The sequence below is a fragment of the Rhinatrema bivittatum genome, chromosome 1, assembly GCF_901001135.1.
Source record: "Rhinatrema bivittatum chromosome 1, aRhiBiv1.1, whole genome shotgun sequence".
Classification (NCBI taxonomy): domain Eukaryota; kingdom Metazoa; phylum Chordata; class Amphibia; order Gymnophiona; family Rhinatrematidae; genus Rhinatrema; species Rhinatrema bivittatum.
In genome coordinates, this window is record NC_042615.1 from 729,018,602 (window position 1) to 729,035,464 (window position 16,863).

Genomic DNA, 16,863 nt, shown 5'->3' on the forward strand with positions numbered 1-16,863 from the left:
TTAGGGGGAGGGGAGGAGTCTGGGCGGGGATGGGGCAGAGTCGGTGGTGGTTCGCTTCCGGCGATAATGTTACTAACATTATCGTCGGCAGTAGCGCACCGAATAGCACCACCCTTCATGGTGGCGCTATTCGGTGTGAAAGCCAGCAGCCATGGTGTGAAGGCCTCGGGCTTTCGCAGGCCCGTCCCCCGCCCCCCGTTTTCACAGGATTCATCATTCTGCGAAGAATGATCAATCCAGGCCTTAACCATGTAAGTTTGCTTTGAAAATCCTCAATAAAGCTTGTGTATTCATAATTGTACACACAGACTTTATTGCTATGTGGGGAGTTATACAATTATCCTCCCTAGGACTAATTATAAAGTGAAGCAGCATATGATGCCGTTAATCAAACAAGTAATGATCCAGTGTTAAACTGCAAAGTTAAAAGGATACTATCATGGGTTGATAAATAGGAATTTCAACAACTTTTATCATCTCCAGTGTTTTATATTGACATATACATACTTATGCCTTGCATTTATTTTACCCTTGCCATATTTTTTTTACCTTTTCAATCTTGAAAACTTTTTAGGCAGATTCTGTGCTATTATGCTATATACTACAATAGAAAAAAGGAAAAGTAGGAGCTCAGATAGGATCTGCAGGAGAAAAGAAATTGGGTAGACTAGAATAGCCTTGCAGTCTTTATATGCTCTCATATTGTCCATTTCTTTGTTTCCTTATCTGAGATTTGTTCACAGCCTGAGACTTGTGCATCTGCATAGATAGCCACAATAAACTCACAGGTTCACTTAGCAGTTGAACAGGGATTTGCTTTAACTTGCATATCTGCTAAAAACAAATGCCAGTAATTTTCAAATATGCTCTGTGGGGGTGTACAATGAAAACCATATTCATTTTGTGTTGACATGTCATTTTGTTTCAGATGTGTGCTATTTCTATCATTTTGTTTTCTCATCTATATTGTTTCATTCATTTTGGCAACGTTGTTTTAGGGGTAGTCCTGGTGTGCCACAACTAGGTCTGGTTTTCATGATATCCACAATGAATAATCATGTGGTATATTTGCATATATGACCCCCATTGTATGAAAATATATCTCATGCATATTCATATTCAGGATTGGAGTTGCCTACCCTTTTATTATCTATATTTAGAAAGTGTGCATAGTTTACTAACAGAATACACTAGTATGCTTTAGCAGTGTTTCCCAGCCCTGGATCTCCAATTTCATGCATATTCATTGTAGCAATGCTGAAAACCCAATTGAATAGGTGTGCCTCAGAGAAAGAAATGGGAAACACTGCTGTATCATACGCTAAAATGACATGAAACAAAATGAAACTTCATCAGTTTTTTGTGTCATTTCAGGTGATATGCAGCACAAAGTGACATAATTAATATTGCTGATATTTTCATGTTGTTCTAAAACAGCACATCCTATTGCATTTTATGAACCATGGCAATGCTCCTTGAAAAATCTACTGTCAAGTTATAAGCTGTCCCAATGATTCCTACCTGGGAATATTTGGTGCGGATAGTCATTTTATTTCCATTGTAAATATAAATGGCTCCAGAGTTCTGATTCTCTAAAGGTGCTCCTACTACGACATCATTAAAACCATCCAAATCAATATCTGAGAGGGCTGCAATGGCTGCTCCAAATCGAGTGTTCCCCACACTTTGAGGGCCTTCCAGAAGTTCACGCTGACCTAGGATTCCCTTTTTAAAATGTGAAAGAAATGAGACCATAAATACTCTTCTTAATTAAGAAAAGGTTCTGCTATGCTTGGAGTTTTATATTCCTGTTTCTCGACAAGTGATAACTAGTCGATAGACAGATGTCAAACACTTCATTTGCTCAAATACACACAGAAAATGTTTGTAAAAAAAAACTTTGTTTATACATAGGCCAGGGTAACCACAATAAGGAACATGACAAACAATTTTAGGTCTCATTCTTCTACTCTCATGCTCCCTTTTCATTTCCAATTCTGCCCATTTCTCACTACACCATATTCAATAAAGATTTTTTCCATATGCACAGGATGGTAGAAAGTCCTTTTTGAATAAATCCTATTGTCTTACAGAGCTAGAGTGCTGAGTGCACACATTCACATTCTCTGACAGACCTAGAGCATTGTGTGTATGTATAGACATACTTTAAGGTACATTTTCAAAGGCTTACTCAAAATAAAAAAAAGGCCATATATGTGTGTATGTGCCCACTCGTATGTAATGCATATTTTAAAAAGGGGCCACACACATGCATATATGTGCCTTCACGCATAAAAGTACATGCACAAAAGGGTGTCTTAGGGATATGTCAGGGTAGGGTTTGCATATATGTGAAGCCGAATGATGGTATATAAAACCTGATAAATAAATAAATAATAAAGGTGCTTTAAAAGCAACATACATGCGAATGTCATCCAGCTTGCGTATGTTCATTTACAACTGCTCCTTTAAAGGTAGATTTTAAAAGGAGCGTGCGTCCATGTGTATGCGGTTCCCGGTGCACACACATGGACATGATCATTTTATAACAAGCACGCGTCTGCATGTTGGGACACATGGGTTCATACAGGGGAGGATGGAAATGAGGCTACCTGGGACAGAAAGGGGCAAAAAGGTGGGTGGGAGTGAGTGAACCTGGGATAGACTGGACCATACTGGGTAGTAACTGGGACATATTTTATACTAGCACTAACTGGAATGGACTGGGGAGTAACTGGGTAATTCAGGTCTATAAAGGGGGTGGGGGGTAGGAGTGTGTGTTACTTGGACACACTGGGAGATGGGAGTCAGTGGTGAAGATTCCCTTTTCAATATGATGCTAATGGCCTTATAGATATTCATGTCACATTGGCTGAGGAGGAAAGAGAACAGAGGAGGAGGAGGAGGCACCACTTACAGAGTATACAGAATTAGAGCACAATTTTGGATCTCTGAGAAGAACAAGTCCTGTGCAGGTTCAGATGTAACAAAGAAATCATACTGTACCTATACTAGCAGTTAAAGCAGGACCTGCAACCTACTACCTGAAGGGCCATGACTTTCCAGAATATGTCAAGTTCACCACTGCTTTGGCATTTTTCGCCACCGGCACCTTGCAGACACTCTAAGGATCACGATTGGAATAAGCCAGTCTGCTATTGCCATGTGTATAGAACAGTTCCTGAAAATACTCCAATATACAGTATTTCCTTCCCTGGAAGCAGACAACAATGAATCATGACTGATTTTTATCAAATATCATGCTTTCTTTCTGTCTTGAGGATATCAATTGCACATATATCCCTATAAGGGCCCTGGGGGAGATGAGGCCACCTGCCTCAATCACAATGACTTCCATTCCCTTGATAAGTAGATAGTGTGTGATCCCAAGGGCATAATCCTAGACTTCATGCCCAGGTTTCTAGGATCCACTTGTGATGCCTACAACCTCCCACAGTCAGGAATTCATGCTTGGTTCCAGGAAGGCCATATCACCGGGGGCTGGCTTATAGTTAGAAATGTACTTATCACTACCACCAAACACCAACTACCCTCTTCTTATTGTCTCCCTCATATCTAGGTGGATTGACAGCTTTGGCCCAGGAGGACTGCTCTAACTCTGCCCTGTAAACTATCATGCTGCTCAACCCAAAGGCATATCTAACTGCTCTACTCTGCTTTCTCCCCTACAAGTGATAGAGGGTATCTACTCAAAACCTGACTCATGATCCCACTGACTAGCCCTCAGACAACTGCAGATGCTTGCTACAACAGGGCCCATTGGCAGACCAAAACAGTCACTAAGAGAACTTCATACTACTCAAAACATATTTCCACTGCTTGAACAAATCTGGTGGATACCTTCTCTACAAGCCCCCCCCCCCCCTCCACCAAGGTCTGTGAGATCTTTCTAGTCTGTTGCATGATATACTGACTAGAACCAGAGGCCTGCCTCCTCCAGAAGGTCTAGAAGATTATCTAGATGAAGAGAAAGTAGAGGAGGAGGAAGAAAAGCCAAATCAGGAGAAATTGCAGGAGATAACTTTGCCAGAATCAAAATCAGGCTACAGAAGAAAGGAACATTCTGATACAAAGACATTTTTTAAGGTGAACATGCATTTATTTACGTGGTATGCTCTATGTGATGGCTAATATAATAAATCTACTTAGTGCTTCCTTGGCCATCCTCTTTCCCAGGGTAAGAAAAGCTTTGTTGCTTTCGATTGTTCAGTTGTGGCACTCCTATACAGTGGTATCCTGTCACAGCTGATGCTGCCTTTGGAGGGCATGGGTCCTGGATGCAGTGGCACATCAATATAACTGTTGGAGAGGCTTGCAGGGATTAGAGTCAGCCAAGAAGATGGCAGCACCTGGGGTGGGCCTTTCCTCCTCAGCTACTTGTTCCCTTGGGAGCATCTCAACGTGGCAGTGGTGGTAGTGATACTGCAGGCTGCATGGGCAGAGGAAATGGTATCATAAAAGAAAATGGTAGCATGATGCCTGGTAGTGGAAGAATAGATGGAGCTGGCAATGGTGCAGGTGGGAGAAATATCAAGGAGTCCCTGATAGCTCACAGCTGATAGCTTTTGTATGAGAGTACTCAAATAACAGAAGATCCTTGATGCTTATTAGGGCAATACAGTCCCTGTGCTGGAAGATCTGCATTTCAAGGTAGGTCTGGGAGAGTTATACATGAGGTAAACTCCATGCAGGGTTTGACAGATGGAACCAGGGAGCTTTCATGAAAAAAGCAGCCAGGCTAGCAGTATGAGGTTTGTTGCTGTACATTTCTTAGACACCTGTATTAAGGCAGGTAGGCCTTCAATCTCTGTAGCATATTATCTCTATAATAATATAATATAATATAATATAATATAATATAATATAATATAATATAATATAATAATGTAATATAATAATGTAATGTAATATAATAATATAATGTAATATAATCTCTGTAGTATATTAAATATAGCATTTCTTTTCAGTAACATCTGACATGGAGGCTACTTAATAGACCTTTCAGCAGCAGCCTGCTTCAGGTGAATGCAGCTCCTACCAAAACATCTGTATGACATCTCTTTTCTATTCTAAAGTGTACAATTCAGGAAGGGCCACCTCATATGGGCTCTTTATCACCCTATGATGTGATTTTATTTAAGGGGATGCATAATTTTTACTTTCTACACTAAACCTCTGCTGGTGGCTAAGTAGTGCTCTCATTTGGTTCCCATGGGGGGAGGGGGGATAAGTGATACATGAAGATTTAAACTTCCCTTACTAGTAGCTGTTTTAGGGGTATAAGGTTAGCATAACAAAATCAAATATGAATGCTGATGAAAGGGGAGATAAGAGGAGGATAATAATGAGTGAACAAACATGTAGGGCTATGTATGGGTCCATTAGTTATGGCTAAAAAGTGTCCTTAAAAGGACTTTACTGTTGTAGGAAAAAAACATAGTATATAACAAATAATGGAGAACAATATAAAGGTAACTAATTTCCCATATCACCAATTCTTATGACGCTTGGATAATGACCATCATAATAGGCATCATTGTGTAGTGCTCTCCAGCATTTAGCACTCTGCCTTATATATAATCATAGGTCAGTGTTACTGTCCAGAACAATCTTTTTAATTTTTTGTGCTTCTTCACCCATACTAATAAAATGTTCCCAACCAAACTTGTTGTCAATGGTCAATTTGAACTTTACTTATCTTGTATTCCAATATTCATGTTCAGATTATTCCAATACTCATGTTCAGATCAATTCTTCTGCAATGCAGTGTTGTTAATAAGTAGCGGTCTCCATGTTCATTGCGATATCCATGCCCAACGTGCTGTGTTTCCGACTTTATAATGTCCTTTATCAAGGGCTCTATTTATTCCAGCAAAATGGTTACTCTCAGCGTTTTTTGGAGAACAAATCTGGTTCAAGCAGGAGAAATCCAAAAAAACGCTGAGAGTAACCATGTTGCTGGAATAAATAGAGCTCTTGATAAAGGACATTATAAAGTCGGAAACACAGCACTGTGTTGGGCATGGATATCGCAATGAACATAGAGACCACTACTTATTAACAAGACTGCATTGCAGAAGAATCGATCTGGACATGAGTATTGGAATAATCTGAACATGAGTATTGGAATACAAGATAAGTAAAGTTCAAATTGACCATTGACAACAAGTTTGGTTGGGAACATTTTATTAGCACGGGTGAAGAAGCACAAAAAATTAAAAAGATTGTTCTGGACAGTAACACTGACCTATGATTATATATAAGGCAGAGTGCTAAATGCTGGAGAGCACTACACAATGATGCCTATTATGATGGTCATTATCCAAGCGTCATAAGAATTGGTGATATGGAAAATTACGGTAGTTACCTTTATATTGTTATATGATTGATCTACAATTTCCACCAGAAAGTGGTCGTTCTGAGCATCAATAGGTATAGATTTCACAAATAATGGAGAGACACACCCAAAGTAAATATAAACTTGTTAAGCTTTTATCAAAAATATGAAATAAATAAAACTTTTAAAAACTATTTACAATTTAAAAAAATAAAATGGGATAGGAGTGGTAGAATCTAGAGATCACAGAATATACATAAATAAAAAAAAGGCCCATGGACCTAGGGAGGCTAGAAGGCCTAGGAGTATGCTCACTGTAATGGTGGCCTCATGCCAATGAGCTCAAGAGCTGCTATGAGACACTCTTGAGTCTCCACAAGTCACCCCACCACTATTACCAGACTCCTGAAGCAGGCTCAGATCCCTCTCATCTCCCCCACTATCGTCTGCATTCTCTTGACAGCTAATGGCCTGGAGCTGGTGCTCCAGCCACTGAGCAAGGCTGAGATGCTATTGGCAAGTCAGCATAAGATGGCAGGAGGGGTTGAGTTATCCAGCCAAATGCAAACTTTTTAATATGTTGGGCACTTATCTAACTAAATTATAGACAGAAAACTCACTAACAGTCTAAAGTTTAGTTGGATAATAGACGGTCATCACGGGAGTGTTCTGGGGTGGAGTTAAGTTAGCCAGATAACTTATCTGCTAAACTCTGGTATAGTCCTAAAGTTAGCTAGATAAAGTTATCTAGTTATCTTTAAAATAGCTAGTTATATTCAATAGTGTGGCTGTACCACTGAATATCCCTCAAGTTAGCAAGATAAGTTTATCCGGTTAACATTGTAATCCATCCAATGTCTGAATATTATCCCCAATTTATATGCATTATTTTCCAATTCTGCACAATCCTGCTCTAGGAATGCCTCCTCTTGATCTGGCTAAAAATACTTGTGCTATGGAACTCTCTGCATGCTTTTTAGCTGCTCTTTGGACAATTTTCAGAAAGTAAATTAACCCAGGTAAATTGCTATTTACCATGTAACTGACTTAGAAAATTTCCTGCACATGCACACATACACATGAACATAAACACATCCATGGACATGGGCACTCTCATAGAGTCTCACAGATATCCTGTGAATGTATACATGGTCTGAGAGAGCTCTCTTGGATTTAAGATTTCTACTTTTGTATCTAATCTGATTGTTTTTTCTGTTTATTGTTTATCTGTTTATTGTAAATTATACTTTGGTATTATATAAACAGCTTAGTTCAATTGTTTTGCTTAAGATGATCAAATAAATAAATAAATTGCCATTTCATATCAGCATGATTTTGTTAAAAGTGTTAAATTCATTGTTATACTTTCGATAAAGGAAGAAAAAATAAGGCACAGTGTGCAAATGTTCACATCACCACATATAAACACACCCATATCTCTCAGCTTCTCAAAACAGGGACTGATTTGATCTTGAAAGCTCATGTACTTTGGTTCATTAATAGGTATTGCAACATGAATGGCTGAATCAAGAAAACAGCTGTTCTGTGTAGCAGGATCTCAGCTTTGGAATGCTTTGCCTGAGGCCATTAGGTCAGTTGCCACCACAGAACAATTCAGAAGGCTTTTAAAGACCCATTTATTCAGTTTAACTTTTGATGAATTGTCCTAATAACTGCAAGGTACGTTTAAGTGGTTGAAGGCGACAGAGTACTGGGTGTTTTTTAAATTTTTTTTTATAAAGATGACAAAAGAGGCTGGTTATACTATAAACAACTTCATGGGTATTGGATTTGATGCTGTTATTGCAGTGATACGATAAAATTATAACTGGGTCAGACTATTTCCATCCTGGAGTTGCAATGGTTGTAATTTATGTTTTTATGTATTTTTTAGAGATGTGAATCGGAACCGGAATCGGTTCGGATTCCGGTTCCGATTCACATGTGGTTTTTTTTTCATCGGGCCCGATCGCGGTTTTGTTTATTGGCTGCGCCCGAGCCGATAAACAAAAAACCCACCCCGACCCTTTAAAACTAATCCCTTAGCTTCCCCCACCCTCCTGACCCTCCCAAAAACTTTTTACAGGTACCTGGTGGTCCAGTGGGGGGTCCCTGGAGCAATCTTCCGCTCCCGGGCCATCGGCTGCCACTAATCAAAATGGCGCCGATGGCCCTTTGCCCTTACCATGTGACAGGGTATCCGTGCCATTGGCCTGTCACATGGACCCTGTCACATGGATCCTGTCACATGGACCCTCCTGACCCCCACAAGACTTGCCAAAAGTCCAGCGGGGGACCGGGAGCGACCTCCTGCACTCGGACCGTCGGCTGCCAGTATTCAAAATGGCGCCAATAGCCTTTGCCCTTACTACCGTATGTCACAGGGCCTACCAGTGCCATTGGTCAGCCCCTGTCACATGGTAAGAGCACAAGATGGCGCCGGCCATCCAGTGCTCCTACCATGTGACAGGTTCCGGCCAATGGCACGGATACCCTGTCACATGGTAAGGGCAAAGGGCCATTGGCGCCATTTTGATTAGTGGCAGCCGACGGCCCGAGAGTGGGAGATTGCTCCAGGGACCCCCCACTGGACCACCAGGTACCTGTAAAAAGTTTTTGGGGGGGTCAGGAGGGTGGGAGAAGCTAAGGGATTAGTTTTAAAGTGTCGGGGTGGGTTTAGGGGTTATTTTTGTGTGCCGTTTTTCCCGCCCTCCCCCAAAATGATAAGAGAACCCCCACGATCAATATCGTGGTGTTTTCCTATCGTTTTTGGGGATCCCCTGATTTCTGACGATTTTGAAAATATCATCCAATATTTTCAATTGTCCGAAGCCCAATTCACATCCTTAGTATTTTTACAAATGTTTTCAGAGTAGAACTGGGGATACAGTGGGATAAAATGTTTGTGAATAAATGGAATCCAGTCAGCTTCTAATATAACACTCACATACATATAAATACACACTGCTCTGTTATATAATGCCTTCTGTCTCACACTCAGTATGGAAAAAGTAAAATGAATGAAAGTAGCTCAAATACATTCTTTTCCTGTGGAAACAAGCTCTGCCTTCTTAGAGGTTGCTTCAGGCAGACTCAGCATAGATATTAACATACTGTGAGGCAGAAAAGTTATAATAATTTTAACTTGGCATAATGTTCTACAAAAGAACTGGTGACTCAACATTAGTGCACTTAAATGCCAGAAAGGCAGGGTCCCACTGGGTTTCCTTTGAAGGTTGGGCCTTGTAGAAAGGCTATGAAGAAGGGAGGAACATTCAATCTAAGCCACAGCATCCCCATGTAAGGCTGCTGGAATGGTGGTTTCTCTGTCTATATAAGGCAGAGACCCCTAGAAGCATTGTGGATTTTTAATTGAAAGTTTAAGGGAGAGGATTGGGTTTGGGTTTTTTTCATGTGAAATCCTAGGCCCAACTCAGTGGGACATGAATTTGTGGAGATTTAAGAGATTTTCTGATTGATTTTTCCTTTTGAGATGATCCAAAATAAGGAATTTTTGCTCTTCAGTTGAAAGGAAGTTTTCCACTCTTTCTGTCTTTTTTTTTGTTTGGGAACTTGTTTATTTCCCATCTGGTTCTCTCAAAACAAGAGAGCCAGTGCCCACATGGCAAAAATCTTGGATAAAATGAGGATATTCATGCATTATCCAGAGGAAGTACGAGAGAAGAGGAGAAGTAGCACCCACAAGGTCTTTACTCACAGCATATACCCATATGGTATAGGCCAAAGTCAAGGAGGCATCTAACTATTACCAGTGAAAAAACAGAGGAGTGAAAACAAAGGAAAAGAGCTACAGCATTATTTAGGTACCATTTATAAGGAACTCTAAATTGGAGGGATTGCCTATTAGTCCCTAAATTCCAGTTGGAATATTTGTTAGAGGCCCAAAATTTCCGAAAGCATTAAGGTTGACCCGAGAAACAGAAAGAAGGGACCACAAAGTTACTGATTCAAGTATTTATTTCTTGATTGCGAATTTATTAAAGGAAAAGTGTTATCTGTGTCAGATTTCTGTTCTTTCACAAGTGCTTCAGTAAAGACTTTAATCTGGAACACCAGTTAATAGGGATGTGCAGACCAAAAGTTTATGTTCATAAGTCCATAAGTCGAAAGGGGGGGGTCATTTGTGGTCAATATGGACATATGGAGAATTCCATAAGTTGAGTCTATGTCCATATGTGCAAATAAAAATTTAAACCCCTCACCCTCCTTAATCCCCCCCACCCAAGACTTACCAAAACTCCCTGGTGGTCCAGCGGGATCAGGACGCCATTTCTGAACTCCTTTGCAAGGAGCACGTGACGTCGGCGTCACGTCGGAGTGACGCGGCGTCACGTGATTCCCCGCGCGTTCGCTCCGGGACCCTCGTTCGACCCAAAAGGAACTTTTGGCCAGCTTGGGGGTGTCAGGAGGCCCCCCCAAGCTGGCCAAAAGTTCCTTTTGGGTCGAACGAGGGTCCCGGAGCAAACCCGCGGGGAATCACGTGACGTCGGCGCCACGTCGGAGTGACGCGGCGTCACGTGATTCCCCGCGGGTTCGCTCCGGGACTCTCGTTCGACCCAAAAGGAACTTTTGGCCAGCTTGGGGGGGCCTCCTGACACCCCCAAGCTGGCCAAAAGTTCCTTTTGGGTCAAACGAGGGTCCCGGAGCGAACCCGCGGGGAATCATGTGACGCCGCATCACTCCGACGTGGCGCCAACGTCACGTGCTCCTCGCAAAGGAGTTCAGAAATGGCGTCCTGACTGCTCGCTGGACCACCAGGGAGTTGTGGTAAGTCTTTGTGGGGGGGATTAAGGAAGGTGAGGGGTTTAAATTTTTATTTTGGATCAACAATCGCGATTTCCAACTTATTCAACATAGCTATGTTGAATAAGTTGGAAATCCGATTGTTTTCGCCTCATCACTTTTTTAAGTTAAAAAAAAAAAATAAGTAGCGTTTTACATTTAAGTTCAAAACGAATGCACACCCCTACCAGTTAAGTGTTCCTCTGGTTCTTTTAAATGCACTTGGTGATTGAAACACATTACCTTGGAAGATAGCCTTCCTCTCTCCTCCCTCCCCTCCCCCCACAGAAACACAAAGAATCCACTGAATGGGGCTTGAAATGATTGAATTGTCACTATGTATGTGACTTAGCCCCAATATCTTTTGTGACCGACCCTGTGAATCTTAAAAGTATTTCCCCAGTTCAGAGTTATATACACATTTTAAATTTAGCAATTTTGAATGTGTGTTCTACATACTGTAAGTATTTAGTCTTAAACATTAAATAAATCTAGAAAAGTCAAGACAGTCTGCTGTTCCTGAAAAATTGTGCTTAAGTTTTGGAAGTCATATTGCAGAAGGTTAATATGAAAGGTCGATCTTTTGAAGATAACATGGAAGATTTGCAACAGCGTAGAAATTGCTGAGAGAAAAGACAAAATAAGGAGTGATCTAAGAAATTCAAAGCATAGTCAATGGCTTGACAGATAAAATTCAGTGCAAAAACATGCAGAGTCATGTATTTGGGATAGGAAATCAGAGAAGCACCTAAGCATGATTGGAAGGTCACTGTCCCACTATGTCTACATTTTGGAAAACTCTGCTCAGTAGTTGTCCTATTTCTATTTACCTTTGTGACAGAAAACATGTAGACCCGGCCTTCTTCTTTCTTTAGATCATTCATGAACATTGGCGCACCCACCAATAGGACATCTGTAATTCCATCTCTGTTTACATCTACTGAACAAACTACGCTGCCAAAGTAGGAACCAATCTGAAATGGTAAGAAAGGATCGTGATAGCATTTGTTTTTCTTTTTCTGCATCTTCTGTACCTGCCTATTTAAGAAAAGTGTTAAAATATATCAATGTATGATATCAGACAGACCTACAGAGAGAAAATGCTACATGGAATGACACAACCCAGACTCACAGATTCTGATTTATCCTCTACTTTCACTCAAAACTTGTTCAAATGAAGAATGTTCATTATTTGCAACTTTACTATTGTAGACTCAGCAGTTTTAGGGGTGAATTTTCAAACAGTTATGCACGTAAAAATTAGCATGTGTGTGCGCAAGTAGCATGAATTCACACAGTGGATATTTTACAAATCTCAAAAGTACATACATACTTTGCATTTTGCACATACCTATACATGTGAAAAAAATGGGCAGTCTAAGTGAATTCTGGGGTAGAGCAAACAGTTATGCATATCAGCTGCTGTTTTAAAAGAAATGTATGTGTATACATTTGGCAACATCACGTAATTTTATACCTGCTAATTATCTTACAAAGTTGGGATCAGATTTGCTTATGACATGCAATTGGCTGGGTGGGAGAGGGAGCTTAGGCTGAAGAACAAGGAGGGTCTTGATGACCTGGAGAAGGACTGAGCCAACTGATGGAGGAATTGGAAAACTGGTAATTTCTATTATGGGCACCTGGTTTAAAATATATTGACTTATGCTTTAAATCGGGTTTTATGCATGTAAGTCCTACTTTATTTTTGCACATAAAATATACATGTGTATATTTTTAACATTAGAAGGAAAAGTATGCATTTTCAATGTCTGGAAATAAGTTCAATCCATTTCATGGATTTGCGTGTAAAGTACATATACATGTATATGTTGGGGGTATACTTGTGCCTATTTTATAATATGCGTGCATCTGATATGTGCAGATTATAAAATGCTATTGTAGATCTCCGCATGACAATATACACTAATATATGAGGCCATGCAGAGTTGTTTGAAAGTTATCCTATGTATATATATAAAATATTTTCTAAAGTATGTCTTACTCGTCTGTCTTATTAATATGATGCAGATATTAACAGAAAATGTATCTCTGTGTAATATTTTCTCAATACTTAACATCTACAATGCATTTAAAAAGTTGCTAATTATGAGAAAGCTTTTTAGAGGTCTTTCTTGATGAGTACTCAATAGCGAGTTACTGTAGTTGTTTTTGGAGCACAAGTAGAATACTTACCTGTTCTCCTTTCTGAAACTGGATAACTGTGATGTTACCTTTGCTGGTAATGTTATAAACTACTACTTGACCAGTGTAATTAGTTCGAGGAGCACCAGCAACAAAATTGACAGTGTTTTCAGTGGTGAGTACAGTGACAGAATAACCTGCAATAGATTTATACATATGGATCAGTCAACTACCCAGAAAAATAAGGCATTGTTGTGAAGAAGCTTCATGTTCAAGAATGGTCAAGGACATCTTTGTTTTTCTTCACTATAGGAGTAATATGATTTAACACATCAAGATGTAATTCCTCTCCATGACAACAGCGTCTTGCTTTTATCTTAGTTCAGATCAATATTTAAATGATTCTAGGCAGAATATCACCATAATTGGGAGATATACACACAAGTTGGGATGCCATACATCAAGCAGATTTTAAAAGCCACCCACGTATGCACACACTTGCCACTATATGCTCAAACGAAAAGTCCCGAAAAAGGGGCGAGGAATAGGTGTGGTCTGGGCAGGGCATGGGCATTCCTAGATTTCACCTTGAAGTTTGCACCAGGGTGCTGTAGGGTATGTAGGAGAAGAGGAGTGGCCTAGTGTTTAGATCAGTGGCTGTAAACCAGGGATCAAATCCCACTGTTAGTCCTTGTGCTCTTGGGCAAGTCACTTTACCCTCCGTTGCCTCAGGTACAAACAGGAGGTCATTTTCAAAGGCTTATCGCGTGCGAAAAGGCCCTTTTCGCATGCGACAGCATGCTGGGGGCGGAGTCGGGGCGGCGAGGAGGTGGACTCGGCAGTGTCTTCACTGGTGGCAATAAGGTTAGTAAATTATCGTCGCCAGTAGCGCGCCCAATAGCACCACCTTTCATGGTGGTGCTATTGGGCACGAAAGCTGGCAGCAAAAACACCGCGGTGGTGCGATGGCTGCCGGCTTTCACAGGCCCGCCCCCCCCCCCTTTTCCCCCACCCCCGTTTTCGCTGGATTCATCATTCTGTGATAGAATGGTGAATCCAGGCCTTAGATTGTAAGCCCTCTGGGGATTTATTTATTTATTTGTTTATTTTTCTATACCGACATTCGATTTGACATATCACATCGGTTTACATTCAACATGATGTCTAAGGCAGGCCTTATAATGACATAATACAGTGTAACAGATTAACTAACTAAGTACATACAACTTGCTTTACAAAATAACTTTACAAATATAACTTGCTTTACAAAATAACTTTTTTAACAGTAATATGTTCTGATTTAACTTACTAAGTACAGTGACAGAGAGGGGAACTGGCAGGGCCAGGGGGGGCGGGTGAGCGGGAGGCAGAATTGTTTATCTGGAGGGAATGGGTAGCAAAGGCAGAAGAAGTACCTACAGTACCTGAATGTAATCCACTTTGAAGTGCCAAAAAGCAGAATATAAATAAATAAAACAAAAACATAGAGGCAGAACAGCAGGATTTTAAAGGTCGGGGCTAACAGAAGAGAAGGGCAGTTATTAAAATAGGTGGATTTGAAAGTCCTGGGTGAACTGGGAAAACTGCTAATTGCTTCAGTGCACGTGTCTATTAAAATCCTTCCACTTACGCAGTAGAAGTGGCATATGCGCGCACGTTCAGCATATTTTATAACAAGCGCATATGTTATAAAATGACTGAGTCCCTGGACATAAGCCAGGAAATGTGCACCTGTTTAAAAGTTACCATCTCTGTTTCTAGCCATTAACATTTAGTTGCTCTCAATCTAGGCCTTCCAGAGGACAAAACTAAAGAGAAGAAAACTACACACATATACTGAAGATTCAAATATATATGCAAAATGTCTTCTGCCTAACACTATCTTCAGATCAAGCAGAGTCAAAATGCATGGACAGTTTTGTGCTATATGTTAGTGAATTTTCAAAATTCACTAACATGTATAGTCACAAAAGTACCTACATACTTTATCACTAGGTGGCTTTGCTAAAAATTGCCTTCATGAAGGATAAGGTGATATCTAAATCTTGCAAAGTCAGGCCAAGGGAAATTAATATTTTCTCAACAAACAGGCTGATTCTGTAAAAAGTGTGGGAAAGCGGGCGCTCTGTGTTGAGCGCCCACTCTCCCGACGAGTGCCCAGACACCTATCCTGGGTGCATGATTCTCTATTTAAATTAGGTGTCGCACTAATAAGGAGGCACTAGGGACAATAGTGCGTCCGTAGGTCCTTCTTATTAGCGTTAGGGATGGCTGTCAGCGGATCCGACAACCGACGCTCAATTTTACCGGCATCGGTTTTCGAACCCGCCGACAGCCATGGGTTAGGAAAACGGATACCGGCAAAATTGAGCGTCCATTTTTTTAATCCGCTGACCAGTGGGCAGATTTTTTTTTTAATTAAAAACTTTTTTTTTTTTAATTTTTGGTGCCTCCGACTTAATATTACTAGGATATTAAGTTGGAGGGTGTACAGAAAAGCAGTAATTTCTCTTTTCTGTACACTTTCCCAGGTTGCTTAGATCTTAATGCCCACCCTTAGGTAGGTGTTAATTTCTGAGAGTAAAATGTGCAGCTTGGCCGCACATTTTACTTTCAGTATCCTGGGCAAATAACTAATAGGCTCATCAACATGCATTTGCATGTGATGAGCACTATTAGTTTTCGTGAGGTTGGCCGCGTGTTTTCGAGGCGCTATTACCCCTTACAGCATAAGGCGCTATTACCCCTTACAGTATAAGGGGTAATAGATGCGCATCAAAAATGTATGGCTAAATGAGCACTAAACGGTGCATTCGGCTGAGCGCACTGTACTGAATCAGCCTGAAAGAGTGGCATTAGAAGCAGTAGTCTGGAGCCTGAAAGACTTCTCTGGCTTTCTGCTGCCTGTTTCTGTCCCCAGAACATCTTTGGCTGCCCGGCTCCCCTCCCCCTGTGCGGGACTGCCATCACCTGGAGGTGCCAATGAATGCCTAAAAGGAGGTTGTCTGCTGTGCCCACTAACAAAACAGAGCTACTCATCCTCTCCCCTCCTAACAACCCTTCTCACAGTCTCTCCCCCACACCCCCACTACCCAGTTGCCCTACTACTCTACTAGTCCGCAACCTTGGCATTATGATAGACGATCAGTTTAATCTCAAAAAATTCATTTCTGCCACCATAAAAAGCGGATTCTTCAAACTTCACACCTTGAAGAGAATCAAACCTCTTCTTCATACCTCTGACTTCCGTACAGTTCTGCAAGCCACGATCCTGTCCAAACTTGACTATTGCAACGCCATCCTCCTAGGCTTACCAAAAAATACCCTACAACCACTACAGTTATTGCAAAATGCTGCGGCACGCATCCTTACCAACACTCACCGTCATGACCACATTACTCCCGTCCTTCAATCATTACATTGGCTCCCCGTAACCTCCAGGATAGTATATAAAGTACTCACACTCATACACAAAGCCATTCATAACCATGACATGCAATGGTTCCCTGAACATCTCCTGTTTCACTCTCCGACAAGACCCACAAGAACGCATCACT

At 40.9% G+C, this 16,863-nt stretch overlaps 1 protein-coding gene and 1 long non-coding RNA gene across 2 annotated transcripts in view; one reads left to right on the top strand and one right to left on the bottom strand.

The window, feature by feature from the left end:
* LOC115076299 overlaps window positions 1-3,862 on the top strand; it is a 32,931-nt gene extending 29,069 nt beyond the window's left edge. Inside the window, exon 3 of the long non-coding RNA XR_003852723.1 lies at window positions 3,581-3,862. This is a non-coding gene — a long non-coding RNA (uncharacterized LOC115076299). The remainder of the gene's footprint in view (window positions 1-3,580) is intronic.
* ITGA2 (integrin subunit alpha 2) overlaps window positions 1-16,863 on the bottom strand; it is a 302,711-nt gene that overhangs the window by 100,740 nt on the left and 185,108 nt on the right. The window contains exons 12-14 of the mRNA XM_029577571.1: window positions 13,358-13,503; window positions 11,992-12,135; window positions 1,522-1,725 (exon numbers count right to left, since the gene is read on the bottom strand). Of these exons, the coding sequence (XP_029433431.1) occupies window positions 1,522-1,725; window positions 11,992-12,135; window positions 13,358-13,503 (494 nt within the window). The remainder of the gene's footprint in view (window positions 1-1,521; window positions 1,726-11,991; window positions 12,136-13,357; window positions 13,504-16,863) is intronic.